The 15,624-nt window shown below is 40.4% G+C and overlaps 1 protein-coding gene across 6 annotated transcripts in view; it reads right to left on the bottom strand.

Annotated features, from left to right (window-relative positions):
- Window positions 1-5,024: 5,024 nt before the first annotated feature.
- The window catches only part of BCAS3 (BCAS3 microtubule associated cell migration factor), a 1,340,542-nt gene continuing 1,329,942 nt past the window's right edge, over window positions 5,025-15,624 (bottom strand). For 5 of the 6 annotated variants that reach the window (XM_056556703.1, XM_056556707.1, XM_056556706.1 and 2 more), the window contains one exon: window positions 5,025-7,138. In XM_056556703.1, the coding sequence (XP_056412678.1) occupies window positions 6,990-7,138 (149 nt within the window). In that variant the 3' untranslated portion in view covers window positions 5,025-6,989. The remainder of the gene's footprint in view (window positions 7,139-15,624) is intronic. The other variant, XR_008888692.1, reaches the window with a different exon arrangement.

Raw genomic sequence — 15,624 nt, forward strand, 5'->3', positions numbered from 1 at the left:
CTGTATCCCTTTAACTCATGGCTTTTTAAAGGGCCAGCATGGACCAAAGCTCTCTCCCCCAGCAAATGTCCAATCAACCAAGGCTTCTTAAAGACCCTTCCCCTATCATCCATTGCTTGGACAATAAGGTCCAGTTGAATCCTCTACTGTGTTTATCTGTTCTCTGTTGCTTGGTATTGACCAGGCTTGCTTTTTGACTATGTCCTGCTGTCTACAGCCCAGTGTGAACTCGCCTGTATGAAAGAACTCCACCTGCCCTGACGTCCTGTCTGTACTCTGGGAGAGTCCCTGTGTCTTTTTTTTAACCTCCTTGCAGGGATTAAGGGTTTAAGAACTCACAATCCCCTAAGGACCTATTACACAGGGTAATTATTGCCCTGTGTAAAAGACCCGATGATCAGCCAATGAACAAGCAATTGTTCATTTGTTGCTGATAGCTGGGATCAGGAGACCCTAAAAATCATCATTGTTCGACTGAAGAATAATAATGCAAGTGAAGAAATTTTGCATTCGGTCATATGGCCCTGGCCACACAGTCTTTAAGCAATGTCAAAGGGCATGTAAGAGGACACTTGGTTTAGCCAATTGCCAAATCCATAGCAACCTCCGGTTAGCCTGATCTCACTGCCTTTGTGTTTAAACTGTAGAGCTTAGTATCATCAGCATATACTGAAATGTTTCTGTATACATCATAACTTAAAGGGGTAGTCCAGGATTTTTTTATTTGACTATGGTACAGGGGCTGTAAAGTTAGTGTAGTTCATAATATAGTGTCTGTACCTGTGTTTGACGGTTTACTCACAATTCTTCTTTCATTTTCTCCCCAATATTTATTTTTATCAGCATACAAAATGACTGTTGTCTGGGATTTTTCCCAGGTTGCAATGCGGCTGAGACCTGACTCACTAGTCAGCTGATGACAAGGAGCCTGTCTGCTTCAATGAGTGGAGGGATCGCTTGGTGGGAGAGAGATCAATCTGCAACTAATGCAACAGCTGTAGGCACCCTGATTGAAAACTGCAGGTCTTTTGAATGGATGCAGCTCATTTATGTTTCAATGGGTGGGGTGGCTAATGTGTGGGAGGGAGGAAAATGGAATTATTGGATTTATAAGCAAAAAAAGAAAACTGAAACAGGAAATACCAGTTCACAAAAAGCTAGCCACATTGTTAAGGTAATCTCACAACATAGCTATTTAGCCCCAAGACAAGAGCAGATCCTTCCTAAGCATGACCATTACTGTCTGGTGGATAACCCCTTTCACATATTAATAAAAGAGGGTCCAATACTGACCCCTGTGGTATCCCAAAATGAAGGACCCCTTCATCAATATCTGGCAATCTGGCTCAGTTTTTAATAATCTGAGGGGACTAATGATATATCTAGCAGTAAACTGTGCTGGTGAAGTATTTTAATAAGATTTAATGAAATAGCTTTATTATAGTTATGACTGTATTCACCACCAAGTTTGGATTTAATGTCTTTGTTTATAATAATAAACCATTAGCTTAACTCTGGCAAACCAGTCTATCTGTATAATTTCCTACTAACAAGCCAAACTGTATACACACTCATAATACTTTAGAGACAAACTCATCTTGTACAATATAAACATAGCTCCACTTTTATGTGCCATATATATTTATACCCTTACTGAAAGCCTCCACAAAAGCTTCCAAGTGTTACACAAGAAATGAATTACATTTTTAGTATTTTCTTGTATACATTTGCAAGTACATTTATATAAATCCGGGTGGGACAGGACAAGGGTGGTCTTTGAGCCCTATTACATGGGCCGAGCTGTCTTATAAATGCTGTCTTATAGATGCTCTTACTTATTGACCCTATGATGCGTCTCGGTAATCGTGTGGGGGAGGGACGCACAAACGATCGCTGGAATCAGTTGGTGGCCACATGTTCCCTATTACATGGTGCGTCCGATGGCTGATGATTTTCACCAGGGCAAAACAAAACAATCAGTGGAGAGACAAGTTGTTGGCTGATCACTGGACTTATCTCACATTGTGATATCGGGGTATTTGGTCAATAATTTCCTGGTGTAATAGGGCCCTTAGAGTGACTTAGGCTTTGTGCAGACTGTATTTGAGCCTCATTCATCCAACCGAACAAAATAATTGACCTTTTGGTGTTCATTGGACCCGTATACATCAGTATACCTTTTTCCAGATGCACTTTCCTATATTATTGGCCACCTCAAATAAAAAACATATACCTTGCAGCATACTGTTTAACACTGTTGCCAGTAGACAAAGTATTTCACTATATTACTATACAGTGGCATGTATCATCTTCAATCAAAAGTATATGCCTCTTTTCTGGCTTCAGATTCAAAAATCAGCCAATGAACAACATTTTTCTTAAAGGGGGCATAGTAGTAGTTTTTTTTAAGAAAGAGAATAACAATGGTCCCCCTCACATGCTTCACTTTCTCACTTTTCTAGATATCCAGGGCAGGGAGCTTTCTCATCAATACATTTACTAACCTAGATATGCAGCCATTTGCTTACTCACACACACCTCCACCTATGCCCTTACTCTTTCACACAGGCAACCACATGTACCCACTGACGCATACAGACATTAGTCAACTTTGTAGGCCTGTATTAAATATACACTTCTACATTGTCTAAATTCTATGTCAATAACCAGCTTCCAATAGTGTTCTCTACTCTAAACCTTTGTATCTAGTGAGCCATAAGCCCCCTTACCAAAACGGGAACAAGGCAAATGTTGCAATACAGAACTCACCTGAGCCATTCAGCAGTCAGATACACAGCCTGAAAAACATTTCATAAAGCATTCTATTACATTAGGGTAACCCACTGAATTTATGGGGCCCTCTGTGAAGACAATGGGGGAGAGTTATCATAACATGTGCGGAGGAAATGTTGTCCAATAAGAAAAAAATTGCTTCTTTCATTTTTCAGAGGCCTTTTTAAAATTGAAAGAAGCAATCTGATTGGTTTCTATGGGCAACTGCACCACTTTTACTCTGCACAGGTTTTGTTGAATCTCCCCAATTATGTATCCTGGTGTTCCATTGGAGAAATGAATGCCTGGTCTAGGACAGTAAAGATGTCACTACCAAGTGTGCAGTAGTTTACCCACCTCCACAGTCTACAGCTAGTTTACTGAATTCCCTGTAGCCATTGAGTTCAACTTTAGCCTTTACCCAATAAATAGAACAGTATTTCACAGTAGATAGACAGGACTTTATTAGAATCATAGTTGTCTCTATGATCAATCTATTATCCCAGCTCTACCAATCAGTAAGAGGAACCCTGGGATTCTTTATTGGCACAAATCTTTCTAGTGAGGAAAAGATTTAAAGCAATATGTCAGGGTCGCTTTTTATTTGTACTTTTCTTGAAGATATACAACATATGGTAAATTACCCAAACATTAAATGAGGGTTGCGGACAAAGACATCTTACAATTTTAAAATTCTTACATCTTTATTTCATATTCACAGATAAAATTTTACTTAAACATTGAAAAAAATTAGATTAATCAAAATTGATATTATAATGGAAATACAGATTCAATTAGTCGTAACAATAGCAAGGTTCATCGGTTGGTGAATTCGTATTAAAGAAGCATAAAATCTACAGGTCACCAAATTATCACTTAAAACCAAGTGAGCAGAAGGGTTTGGATGTTTACAGTGATTCCTGGTTTTTACCCCAATGAAAAATGTTTTTGTGAAAAGCCAAGTCCCTCCCATAACCAAGACAGAACTGAGTCTACAATGCCCTATTAGAAACCAGTTAAAGGGGTACGCCTCTGAAAAAAAATAATTCTAAATCAACTGGTGCGAGAAAGTTAAAGGGGTACTCCGCCCCTAGACATCTTATCCCCTATCCAAAGGATAGGGGATAAGATGTCAGATCGCCGGGGTCCCGCTGCTGGGGACCCCTGGGATCGCTGCTGCGGCACCGCGCTATCATTACTGCACAGAGCAAATTCAGGGGACGGAGCAGCGTGATGTCATGGCTCCGCCCTTGTGACATCACGGCCTGCCCCCTTAATGCAAGTCTACGGCAGGGGGCATGACGACCGCTACGCCCCCTCCCATAGACTTGTATTGAGGGGGCAGGCCGTGATGTCACGAGGGGCAGAGCCGTGACGTAACGATGCTCCGGCACCTGTATTGCCCGTCATTACGCGCAGAGCAAATTCAGGGGACGGAGCAGCGTGATGTCATGGCTCCGCCCTCATGACATCACGGCCTGCCCCCTTAATGCAAGTCTACGGCAGGGGGCGTGACGACAGCTACGCCCCCTCCCATAGACTTGTATTGAGGGGGCAGGCCATGACGTCACGAGGGGCAGAGCCGTGACGTAACGATGCTCCGGCCCCTGTATTGCCCGTCATTACGCGCAGAGCGAACTCGCTCTGTGCAGTAATGATAGTGGGGTGCCGCAGCGGAGATCCTGGGGGTCCCCAGCGGCGGGACCACGGCGATCTGACATCTTATCCCCTATCCTTTGAATAGGGGATAAGATGTCTAGGGGCGGAGTACCCCTTTAAACAGATTTGTAAATTGCTTCTATTTAAAAATCTTAATCCTTCCAGTATTTATCAGCTGTTATATGCTCCACAGGAAGTTCTTTTCTTTTTGAATTTCCTTTCTGTCTGACCACAGTGTTCTCTGCTGACACCTCTGTCCATTTTAGGAACTGTCCAGAGTAAAAGGAAATCCCCATAGCAGTTCCTGATATGGACAGAGGTGTCAGCAGAGAGCACTGTGGTCAGACAGAAAAGAAATTCAAAAAGAAAAGAACTTACTGTGGATCATACAGCAACTGAAAGTACTGAAAGGATTAAGATTTTTTAATAGAAGTAATTTACTAATCTGCAAAAACAAAGAGAAAGTATGCACTCACTGCTGGTCAGCTGCTACAGGCTCTGAGTCCGGGATCACCACGGCATGAATGTAGATGGTAAGGGGCGCTCAGAGGCCTCTGAGCGCCCCTTACCGTCTACATTCATGTCGTGGTGATCCCGGACTCGGAGCCCGTAGCAGCTAACCTGCGGTGAGTGCATACTTTCTCTTTGTTTTTGCATATTCCGACACTTCACCTAGTGTGTGCACCCTGCAGGTGCTGCGTATATATTGAAGTGAGTCCGGACGCTCCTCACAGTTACCTGGGGGTATCGTATGTTTGCTTTTTCCACCTACTTGGGGTGCTACTTGGTGGGCTCTCTCCTTCTCGGATTTTCTAATTTACTAATCTGTTTAACTTTCTGGCACCAGTTGATTTTTTTAAAATCATGTGTTTCAGTGGAGTACTCCTTTAATAAAGTCCATTATGCTTAGTGTGTAGCAATACATCTGAATGACAACAAATGCTTTCACATATCTACTTGGTTTTGTTAAGACATTTTGCTAAGACATTAGCTGCCCACAAAAAAAGATTCTATTGCAATGTATTTTGCTATCATGCAGTCAACTATTTGAAGATGTATGATCACACATTGATGAATAGATGAGATTGGTTGTCAGATTCTTCAAAGTACTTTATGGCAACAGTAAAAAATTTATTTTATGGGTTGTCCAGGGCTTTGTTTGGAATTACAATTCGGTCAAAATCATGTAAATAGGGGTGAGCTGCAATATCAGAAATAGCTCATTGACAAGAATGGCAAGGTTTCAGGATTAAAAATCAGACCTGGACAACCCCTTTAGAATACCATGATAGATGCTATTAAAGGAGTATTAGGATTTATTGGGAAAAAAAAAAGTTTGCCTGTAAAATGGCAAACTACAGCATACTTTCCTGAACATCAGCAGCAGACCTGTCAGAGCCCGATAAACAGAAGGACTAGGGCAGACCAGTGCGCTGAGGGTGGGCCGGCAAGTTGAGTATGCTGCACTTTACTATTTTACAAGAATAACAATTTGTACTTGTGTTTCTTTTTTGTTTTTTAAATAAATTGAAAGACCCCTTTAAGTTTATATTATCAGCAATACTATTGTTCATTTTTAATATTCATGATTTTCACAGGCAGAAAATTGACATTTCAGAATATATTTGTTACCTAGGATTGTGCAAGATAGGTAATAAAAGGAACAAGGCATATGCACACCAGTTGTTGAAGAAATCATCCTATAATACTAATAAAGAGCAATAGAAATAGATATAGAACAAACACCCCACGGCATGCAGTATTATAGCCCCGGAATAGAATAGACTTTTCACTCTAAATGATACATATCTCCAGTGGCAATGAGGAACCAAATGACTTCTCCTCTTCATTGTGTCTATTTCTTTTACCACAACTTGATCCCCTTAGATTAAAGCTGTCTATCCCATTTGGAAAAAATAACAGAGCCACTGCCTTGGAAGAGAACATCAGGATTCCAAGGACAGGAATTCATGTCATAATAGGATAAATTTGTTAAAAATATCCATGTCTTTACAACAAAGCTGTGTCAGCTATAATGGAAAAAGTGTGTGGAAATGTTACAATCATGATCCTAGGCTCAAAGTAAATGAGGACCTTCTAGCCTGAACTAATATTGGTTATTATTACACAAACATTCACCTTGGTTACCGCTATAACAAAGTGGAGATACAGTGGCTTAACTCCTTGTATTTATCTCATAGGGAATCATTAGCACAATTGTATATATGTAGGCTATGAAATTACAGTAATATTGTTCAATATGAGTGTGCATTTCCCTTTTAGTTATATCTCTAAATAAATACATGTCCCATAATTGCCAGTGTATATTTCATGCCACTGCACTTTACCTATGCAGGCAGAAATCACATTACGATTGTCTGTGTACTACTACTCAAGCAAGTCCAGAGAACACAAGGACAAACCATTCCTGTTCTAATATTTCCAATTGTACCCTAAATGCTCTAAGCTATTGGTGACATGGATAGCAATAAAGATCAAAGAAAGTAAGCTATTATGTTGCATTAAAACAATAAACCTCTATTCGGTTACATTGCATTTCACAGAAGTCCTGAGGGATAGAGGCTTAAAGGTTGATTTTCATTGCATGGGAGAGTTGTCCTATAACCATCAAAGTTGCATGGTATACTGCCACTGGTAGATCCAGAACTGTTACTTAGGGTCTCTATGCTTCCGTCTCGCTGAAGTTCTAAAAGTAAACAGAGATAGTATTAGACATATTAATAATAATAATAATAATATATATGATTAAAGACTTTTATAGGGTTAGAGAAATATAGATGACTTCTTCCAGGGATATTCTGGAATTTAAAACATTTCCATATGTTGCTGAGGGGCTCTTAAAAATAAATGATACTTACCTACCCTGGTTTCCAGCAGTTTACAGTCTGGTGACTTCCAGTCCTCTGCGGTTCTGGCTTCCAAAAAGTCATGTAAGAGCAGGATCTGCCCACTGAGCCAGCACTGGCCAAGACAGGGCCCCTCTGCTGCCAGTTACTGGCTGAGCGGGCAGGTCCTGCTCTGATGCATTGTTTCAGAAGCAGCTACAAACAGGGAGCAGTGGGGGATCAGAAGTTTCCAGACGGGGACCTGCAGGGGACCTAGGTAGGTAAGTTTAATCATTTTTTAAATAGTTTTTTAAAGCTCAGAATACCCCTTTAACCATAACTGTCCAGGACTGTTGCATAGCTCCCCTAAAGGGAATGGAGCTGCAATAATAAACACAACTATGTTTTTGTAACTCATTTTATGATCAAATATAAAGTAATAATTATAAACCTGGCTTCATAAGTAACAAAATATGTTGTATATATATCTGCAGTCCCAAGGTTAAGTGAGAGTTGCAACAATCAGAAAAATATAGACAAAAGAAGACATCAACATGAAGTGAAAAGATGATATGACAACATATACAATTTTTACCTAAGATCAGTAAACTGTTTTAGCCCTTAAAAACAAAGATAATTTAAATGTTCACATTCATTCCTCCTTTCCTTCTAAGGCTATGTTCACACAGCTGAATTTCAGCATAATAATTCAGCCAAAATTGAATGCCTATTATGTTTAATGGGACTTCACTGTCCAAAGCAGAATTTCTGTGACAGACCTGTCTTTAAATTTTGCGGAGTTGAGGGCGGAATCCCATTTAACTCAGTGGGGCTATGAATTTTTGAAGAATAATCTGTTTTGAACACTCAGAAATTCAGCCAAAATTTTATTTAAATTCCGCAAAAATTCCATGGCAAGCTTTGCGGAACGGAATTTGAGCAGTATGGCAGATTTTCGGTCATGTGAACATAGCCTAAGAGCCATAACGCTTAGTTTTCCATCTACAGAGCCATATGAGGACTTGTTTTTAAAAAAACCAATTGTACATTGTAATGACACCTTTCATTTTACTATCAATTATTACTGCTATAGCGAAACACGAAAGAAAAATTGTAAGTGAAATAAAAAATAAAAATAATAAAATGTTGTAAATTTAGGGTTACTTTGTTTTTATGCCATTTACTGTGTGGCAAAATTTACATGTTATCTTTATTCATCAGTTCAGTACAATTTGTATATATATATATATATATATATATATATATATATATATATATACCGGTATATATATATATATACAATCACAAGTTTAAAAAAAAAACATTCTGTGTTATGGCTTATTTTTTGTACTGTGATTTGTAGTTTTTTTTTTTTACCATTCTGGAGTAGGTGAGAATTTTTATTTTTTTTCTTCTGAGATGTGAGGCTTTATTTTGTTTTCATTTACGCTATTCACCATGCAGGATCAATAACATTCAATTCTAATAGTTCAGACAATTCGGCACACAGTGATACAAAATATTTTTAGGTTATTTTAATTTAGTAACATTTTGATAAATAGAAAAGGGGGTTGATTTGAATTTTTATCAGAGGCTGCAGAGGCGGCAGTAGCACCAAGACAGTTGTCCCCATAGGAACACACCAGCAGTATGAATTGCACATGGTAGACATGGGGCCCTATTACAAATTTTTCACTGGGGGGCGGGTGGGAGCTACAAATTACACCAACAGTCACTGATATAAAACTTTGCAACCCCTAAAACTTTTTTACCCACTTCATCAACCAATCAGACCAATCATTTCACCAGTGGCCTTGTTTTTATGTTTGTTTGTGTTTATGTTTGTTGTTATGTATGTTAGTTCAGTTTATAAGTAACATAACCTCCCTGCCAAATCACACCCCACGCTTCAATTCACACCCCACCCTTCAATTCCCTGGTTGAACTTGATGGACATATGTCTTTTTTCGACCGTACTAACTACGTAACTATGTAATAACTGTTATACTCGCATGTACCAAAAATTGTTCAGCTGGGTATGGTCAGTATTGGAGAAAGTGCTTGGTAAAGAAGAAATTAATAAAAATAACAATCGTCAATAGCAATAACTTCCTTCTACTGGATTTCCTACACTTCTCCACTTTCTCTTTTGATGACCGTTTCCAGTTTACTGATGTCTGTGAATGAACCTATTTGCTATCTGTGAATGCTTTGTGTTTTCTGCAGGCTCTGGTCTATTTCCTCTAAGTTATTTGTACACACTCTTGTTCTGGTAACTTGTGAGGTTTACTGCGTCACATCACATTTCCTGTGTATAAACTGTTTTGTCCTGGTCATATTTTATCTTGGTTAGAATCTCTTCATAAGAACTGCACATTTTTTGGAAAGTATTTCCGCTTTATGGACCCTTATCAAGTAATCATTTGTTGACTCCTGGCTCCAGGCGCCAATAAAAGTCAGTGAGCAGACACTAGGTTTGGGCGTGGGTTACTGCGTCACACCCACAATTTGCAGCTTGATAACTATTGGAGCCTCTTTGATTATTGTATACACTTTACAAATGTCTAGGTGTGGAATGTAAAGAGCAGGAAGAGTCAGATGTACTTAGAAGTTTATCTATAATGTTACATGGCTGACAGTCTGACTGAGTGATGTGTTCCAAGTCATCACGATCAAGTCGGCTCCATTATGCAAAAACACTTTTATTTGTAATGAAATATAAATAAATCGCCTGCCTTTTCAATCGCTAACCCTAATCTCACCATCTAGTCCTCTGTGGAGACTGCACAGACCCAGAAGTATAACATAAACTTGCTGAAGTTAAAAAGACAAACTTTGTACTGTTTATAGAAACCTTAATGCACTACTATTGTGAGAAAAATACAAAAAATATAAAGGCCAGGCTTGAGTTTACAGTTTAGTGTTCTGTTTATACCACACTAGAAAGTACAACAATATGTTATTTTAACCCCTTAATGATCAGCATTATGGCTTTTTTCTGATCTGCATGGTTGTCTTAAGCAGATCAGGAGGCGGTGTGCGGTTGTCTAAGTTCCCTTCTGAGTTGCCAGGACTGGGGTGGGCATGTATGTGATTGTGTGTGTGTGTGTGCGTGTTTTTTTTGGGGGGGAGGAAATAGCCTATAGTTAGGACACATGTTAGGGCAAAAAAATGGCTACAGAAATGAGGAGAGGCAATAACAGCCATACTGTGTTATTAAAAGACTATTACATTATGTGAGGAATCAGCCCCTCTGTATGTCTCCTGTTTGTTGCTTTGTTTTGTTTGTGTACCTCTCTGTCATTTGTATTTGCCTGTCCCTCTCTGTGTGAGACATCTGATGACCACTGTTTCTTTCTTCATCTTTTTTGTCATTTTGTTTTTTTGTCTCTTGTCTCTCTCCTGTACAGCTTTACATTCCGGTCAGGGACCATGCCTGATGCCCTTCTTTTTGATGAGCACTGAGTTTTTGTTGGGGGGGGGGGGGGGGGGAATGTTCCTGCTGGTACAGAATTCTATTGCTTGGTATTATGACCTACAAGGGAGAGTTTTCCCATGTACTTTTCATTGTACATAATTTGTACTTGTGTACTGTATCTATGTCACTAATACTTTCTTTTCTCTTTTGTACGCTGTATTTACCTTTGTTCTGCCCTTTAATAAATGTTAATGGTATCTATAAGGCGAGAGGCCCACCTTAGGAATCTTCACTTATCAAGAAAAAAAAATAAAAAAATAAAAAAAGAGAAGAGGAATTCAAAAAAACCCATTTGACATTTAAAGGGGTACTCAGACCCTAATACATCTTATCCTCTATCCAAAGGATAGGGGATAAGATGTCTGATCGTGGGGGGGGGGATTGTGACATTGAGGGGGCGGGGTGTGACATCACACGGGGGAGGAGTCGTGATGTCACAATACTCCGACCATCACGCTGCACACTCAGAGCCTCCAGCGCTGTGGAGAGCTCGCAAAGGTGGGTGCTGAATGAAAGATTGTGGAGGTCCCCAGCGGCAGGACCCCCACGATCAGACATCTTATCCCCTATCCTTTGGATAGGGGATAAGACATATTAGGGCCGGAGTACCCCTTTAAGGTGTCTGTCACTAGCCACTCTTGCCATTAAAATAAATTGAAAATTAGCGGTGCACTCTCCATTGAAGTCTATAGGAGTTACAAAAGAGGCTAACAATTGATGCATGTTCTGTCAATAGATGAAGGCTTCAGAAGGGAACCCACCAAATAGACATTTAAGACACCTCTTGTGAATGGGACTATTCTGTGGCTAGATCCTGGAAAAATCCTTTTAACTTGAAAATGTGGCATCAAATTTCCATGACCAGAAAAAAAGGGAAGAAGCTTAAAGCCCACTTCATACTGTTTTATTGAGTTCAGTGTATAAAGAGTATGTATAAGCTACTAAGCTTGGCCTAGTGTTGGTTGTTAACAGCTACAATGGTGGAGATTTATCAAAACCTGTGCAGAGGAAACGTTGCTGAGTTGCCCATAGCAACCAATCAGCTCACTTCTTTAATTTTTAACAAGGCCTCTGCAAAATGAAAGAAGTGATCTGATTGGTTGCTATGGGCAACTTAGCAACTTTTCCTTTGGACAGGTTTTGGTAAATCTCCCCCAATGTTATCATTTACTCTATGTTTTAGGGAATGGAACTCTACATCAGAAATATAAAGCTACAACCACTGAAAGAATAGTCAAGGTGGGCAGCTTAACTACCCTTAAGAGCAATGGTAGTGAAATGACAGTTTTCACCAATGTTCTCTATGACATCCTAGAAGGTGACTTTGGACATTTTTCTTTGAAAAACACATTTTCATTAACCCTTAGGGGATGGAGCCCTTAAAGTGGGAGGTAAAAATTTTAAAAAATTATCTTTTTCAATAAAATACTGGTGTTACCCCAAATTTTTCATTTTCACAAGGGATAACAGGAGAAAAAGCCCCCAAAAATGTGTAACCCCATTAGAGTATAGAAATACATCATATGTGGATATAAAGTGCTCTGCGGGCGAACTACAATGCTCAGAAGAGAAGGAGCACCATTGGGCTTATGAGAGAGAATTTGGTCGGGGGGCCATGTGCGTCTACATAGCCCCAGAACAGTGGACCCCCCACATGTGACCCCATTTTGGAAACTACACCCCTCAGAGAATTTAATAAGGGGTACAGTGAGCATTTACACCCCACTGACGTTTGACAGATCTTTGGAACAGTGGGCTGTGCAAATAAAAAATAACATTTTTAATTTTTACGGACAATTGTTCAAAAAATCTGCCAGACACCTGTGGGGTGTACATGCTCAATGCACCCTTTATTACCTTATGTGAGGGGTATAGTTTCCAAAATGAGGTCACATGTGGGTGTCCTTTTTTCCGTTTATGTCAGAACCGATCAGCCACCCCTGTGCAAATCACCAATTAAGGCCTCAAATGTACATGGCGCACTCTCACTCCCGAGCCCTGTTGTGTGTCCGCAGAGCATTTTACGTACACATATGGAGTATTTCCGTACTCGGAAAAAATTGCATTACAAATTTTGGGGGTCTATTTCTCCTTTTATTTCTTGTGAAAATGAAAAGTATGGGGCAAAAATTTTTATTTTTTTACACTAACATGCTGGTGTAGCCCCTAACTTTTCCTTTTCAAATGGGGTAAAAGGATAAAAGTCCCCCCAAAATTTGTAACGCAATTTCTTCTGAGTAGGGAAATACCCCATATGTGGCCCTAAACTGTTGTCTTGACATATTACAGTGCTCTGAAATGAGAGAGCGCCATGCGCATTTGAGGCCTAAATAAGGAATTTTCAATAGGGGCAGAGTTTTGCAACAGCTGTAGGCATGCTGGTGGGGAACCACTGAGTTTGGAAACAGACTCTAGCTCGGTGATTCCAACCAGTGTGCCTCCAGCTGTTGCAAAGCTACAACTCCCAGCATGTAGGGTCTGTCAGTGCATTCTGGGAGTTATAGTTTTGCAACAGCTGGAGTCACACAGGTTGGAATCACTGAGTTAGGAAACAGACTCTAGCTCAGTGTTTCTCAAACAGTTTGTCTCCAGCTGTTGCAAAACTACAACTTCCAGCATGTAGGGTCTTGTCAGTGCATTCTGGGAGTTGTAGTTTTTCAACAGCTGGAGGCACACGGGTTGGAATCACCCGTGTTAGGAAACAGACGTTAGTTCAGTGTTTCCCAACCAGATGTTGCAAAACTATAATTCCCAGCATGCCCAGATAGTCAGGGATGCTGGGCGGTGTAGTTCTGCAATATCTGGCCCTGCAGATGTTGCAAAACTACAACTCCCAGCATGCATTGACAGCTGAAAGGCATGCTAGGAGTTGTAGTTATGCAACAACTGGGGAAGAACAGTTTGGAGACCGCTAAGTAATGGTCTCCAAACTGTAGCCCTCCAGATGTTGCAAAACTACAACTCTAAGCATGCCTTTGGGCTGTCAGTGCATGCTGGGATTTGTAGTTCTGCAACATCTGAAGGGCCAGATATTGCAGAACTACACCGCCCAGCATCCCTGACTGTCTGGGCATGCTGGGAATTGTAGTTTTGCAACATCTGGAGGGCTACATTTTGGAGACCACTGTATAATGGTCTCCAAACTGTGCCACTTCAGATGTTGCAAAACTACAACTCCCAGCATGCCCAACAGTCAGTGCATGCAGAAAGTTGTAGTTTTACAACATCTGGAGGACCACAGTTTGGAGACCACTAAACAGCTTTTGGCTGTCTGGGCATGCTGGGAGTTGTAATTTTGCAACTTTTAGAAGGCCACAGTGAAGATCACTTACCAGCGATCTTCACTGCAGCCTCCTCCGCCGCACTCCTCCTGATGCCACCCGATGTCCCTGCCTCCGCCGGTAAGCCGGCCATGCTCCCCCCCTCGCCGCACTTGATCCCCCCGCTCTGCCCGGACTTCAATTGGTGGGCAAAGCTTGGGAAATGAACTTTAACCCCACCCCCAACTGCCGTTGGTCAGTCAGTTCTGATTGACCAATGGCAGGGGATAGTAGGAGGTGGCACCCATGCCACCTCGCTCCTATCCTTTAGGATGATCGGGGGTGTAGGCAGCAGTCAACCTGGTCCCATCACCCCCCGGTGAGTGGTGGTGATCGAAAATTCGGAGGGCGTACAGGTACGCCCTCCATCCTTAAGTACCAGGACGCGAGGGTGTACCTGTACGCCCTCTGTCCCCAACAGGTTAAAGAACAGAAACAAACAAACAAACAAACATCATAGTACACAAATGTTTGACATTTTCTATAACATGGGAAACTTGGGACTCTGTTATCAGAGAAGGTACAGAGAATGAGAAAAATAGGTTTCGCTGCTTCCACAGTTGTGTAAATGTTTCTACGTTTCGTCATTCTCAGCAATAGGTAATGTATTCAATTCTTAACATCTGTAAGGAGATTTTTGGTCTGGAGATTGTAGAAGTCAGATAGTAGGAGTAGTAGGCAGACTTTGGGAGATAAGAGAATATGGTGATCCACTAATAACAATTTATTACATTCAATCAAAAGGTATGTGTATTGGGGCACCACCACATGTGGAAATAGGGAGGCTATCAAGTGTTTTTAATCAGCAGCAGTGTGCTCTAATAATACTTCTATCCTCAGCCACAAGGTGGTAGCCCTAATAGGTTACATACACCGTGCATTGGCACAATATAATATTCCACCTTGTGATAGTGTGAGTTGAATAATCATATAGGACTTAGTGCTTTCAAGCACATCATTAGTGCCACGCTGTGATTTTAAAGTACAGTAGGGCAAAAAATGTATTTAGTCAGTCACCAATTGTGCAAGTTCTCCCACTTAAAAAGATGAGAGAGGCCTGTAATTTTCATCATAGGTATAACTCAAGTATAAGACACATAATGAAAAAAAAAATCCATACAATCAGATTTCTGGCTCTCACAGACCTGTAACTTCTTCTTTAACCTCTTATGGACACAGACCATTTTGACCTTAAGGTCACAGCCAATTTTATTTTTGCGTTTTCGTTTTTTCCTCCTTGCTTACTAAAATAACTCTTTTATATCCCCATTCACAAACCATATGAGGGCTTGTTTTTTATTGCGTGACCAGTTGTACTTTATCATGACATCACTCATTTTACCCTAAAATGTATGGTAAACCCCCCAAAATTTTTTTTGTGGAAAATAAATTTCAACGAAAATCATAATTTTGCTAATTTGGGGAGGGGGGTTCATTTTACGGTAAAAATTACATGTTTTCTTTATTCTCTGGGTCAATACGATTACAGTGATACCCATGGTTACACACATTTCTATTAGTGTACTGCTTTTAAAAAATCAATCAAGAT

The sequence above is a fragment of the Hyla sarda genome, chromosome 2, assembly GCF_029499605.1.
Source record: "Hyla sarda isolate aHylSar1 chromosome 2, aHylSar1.hap1, whole genome shotgun sequence".
Lineage (NCBI taxonomy): Eukaryota > Metazoa > Chordata > Amphibia > Anura > Hylidae > Hyla > Hyla sarda.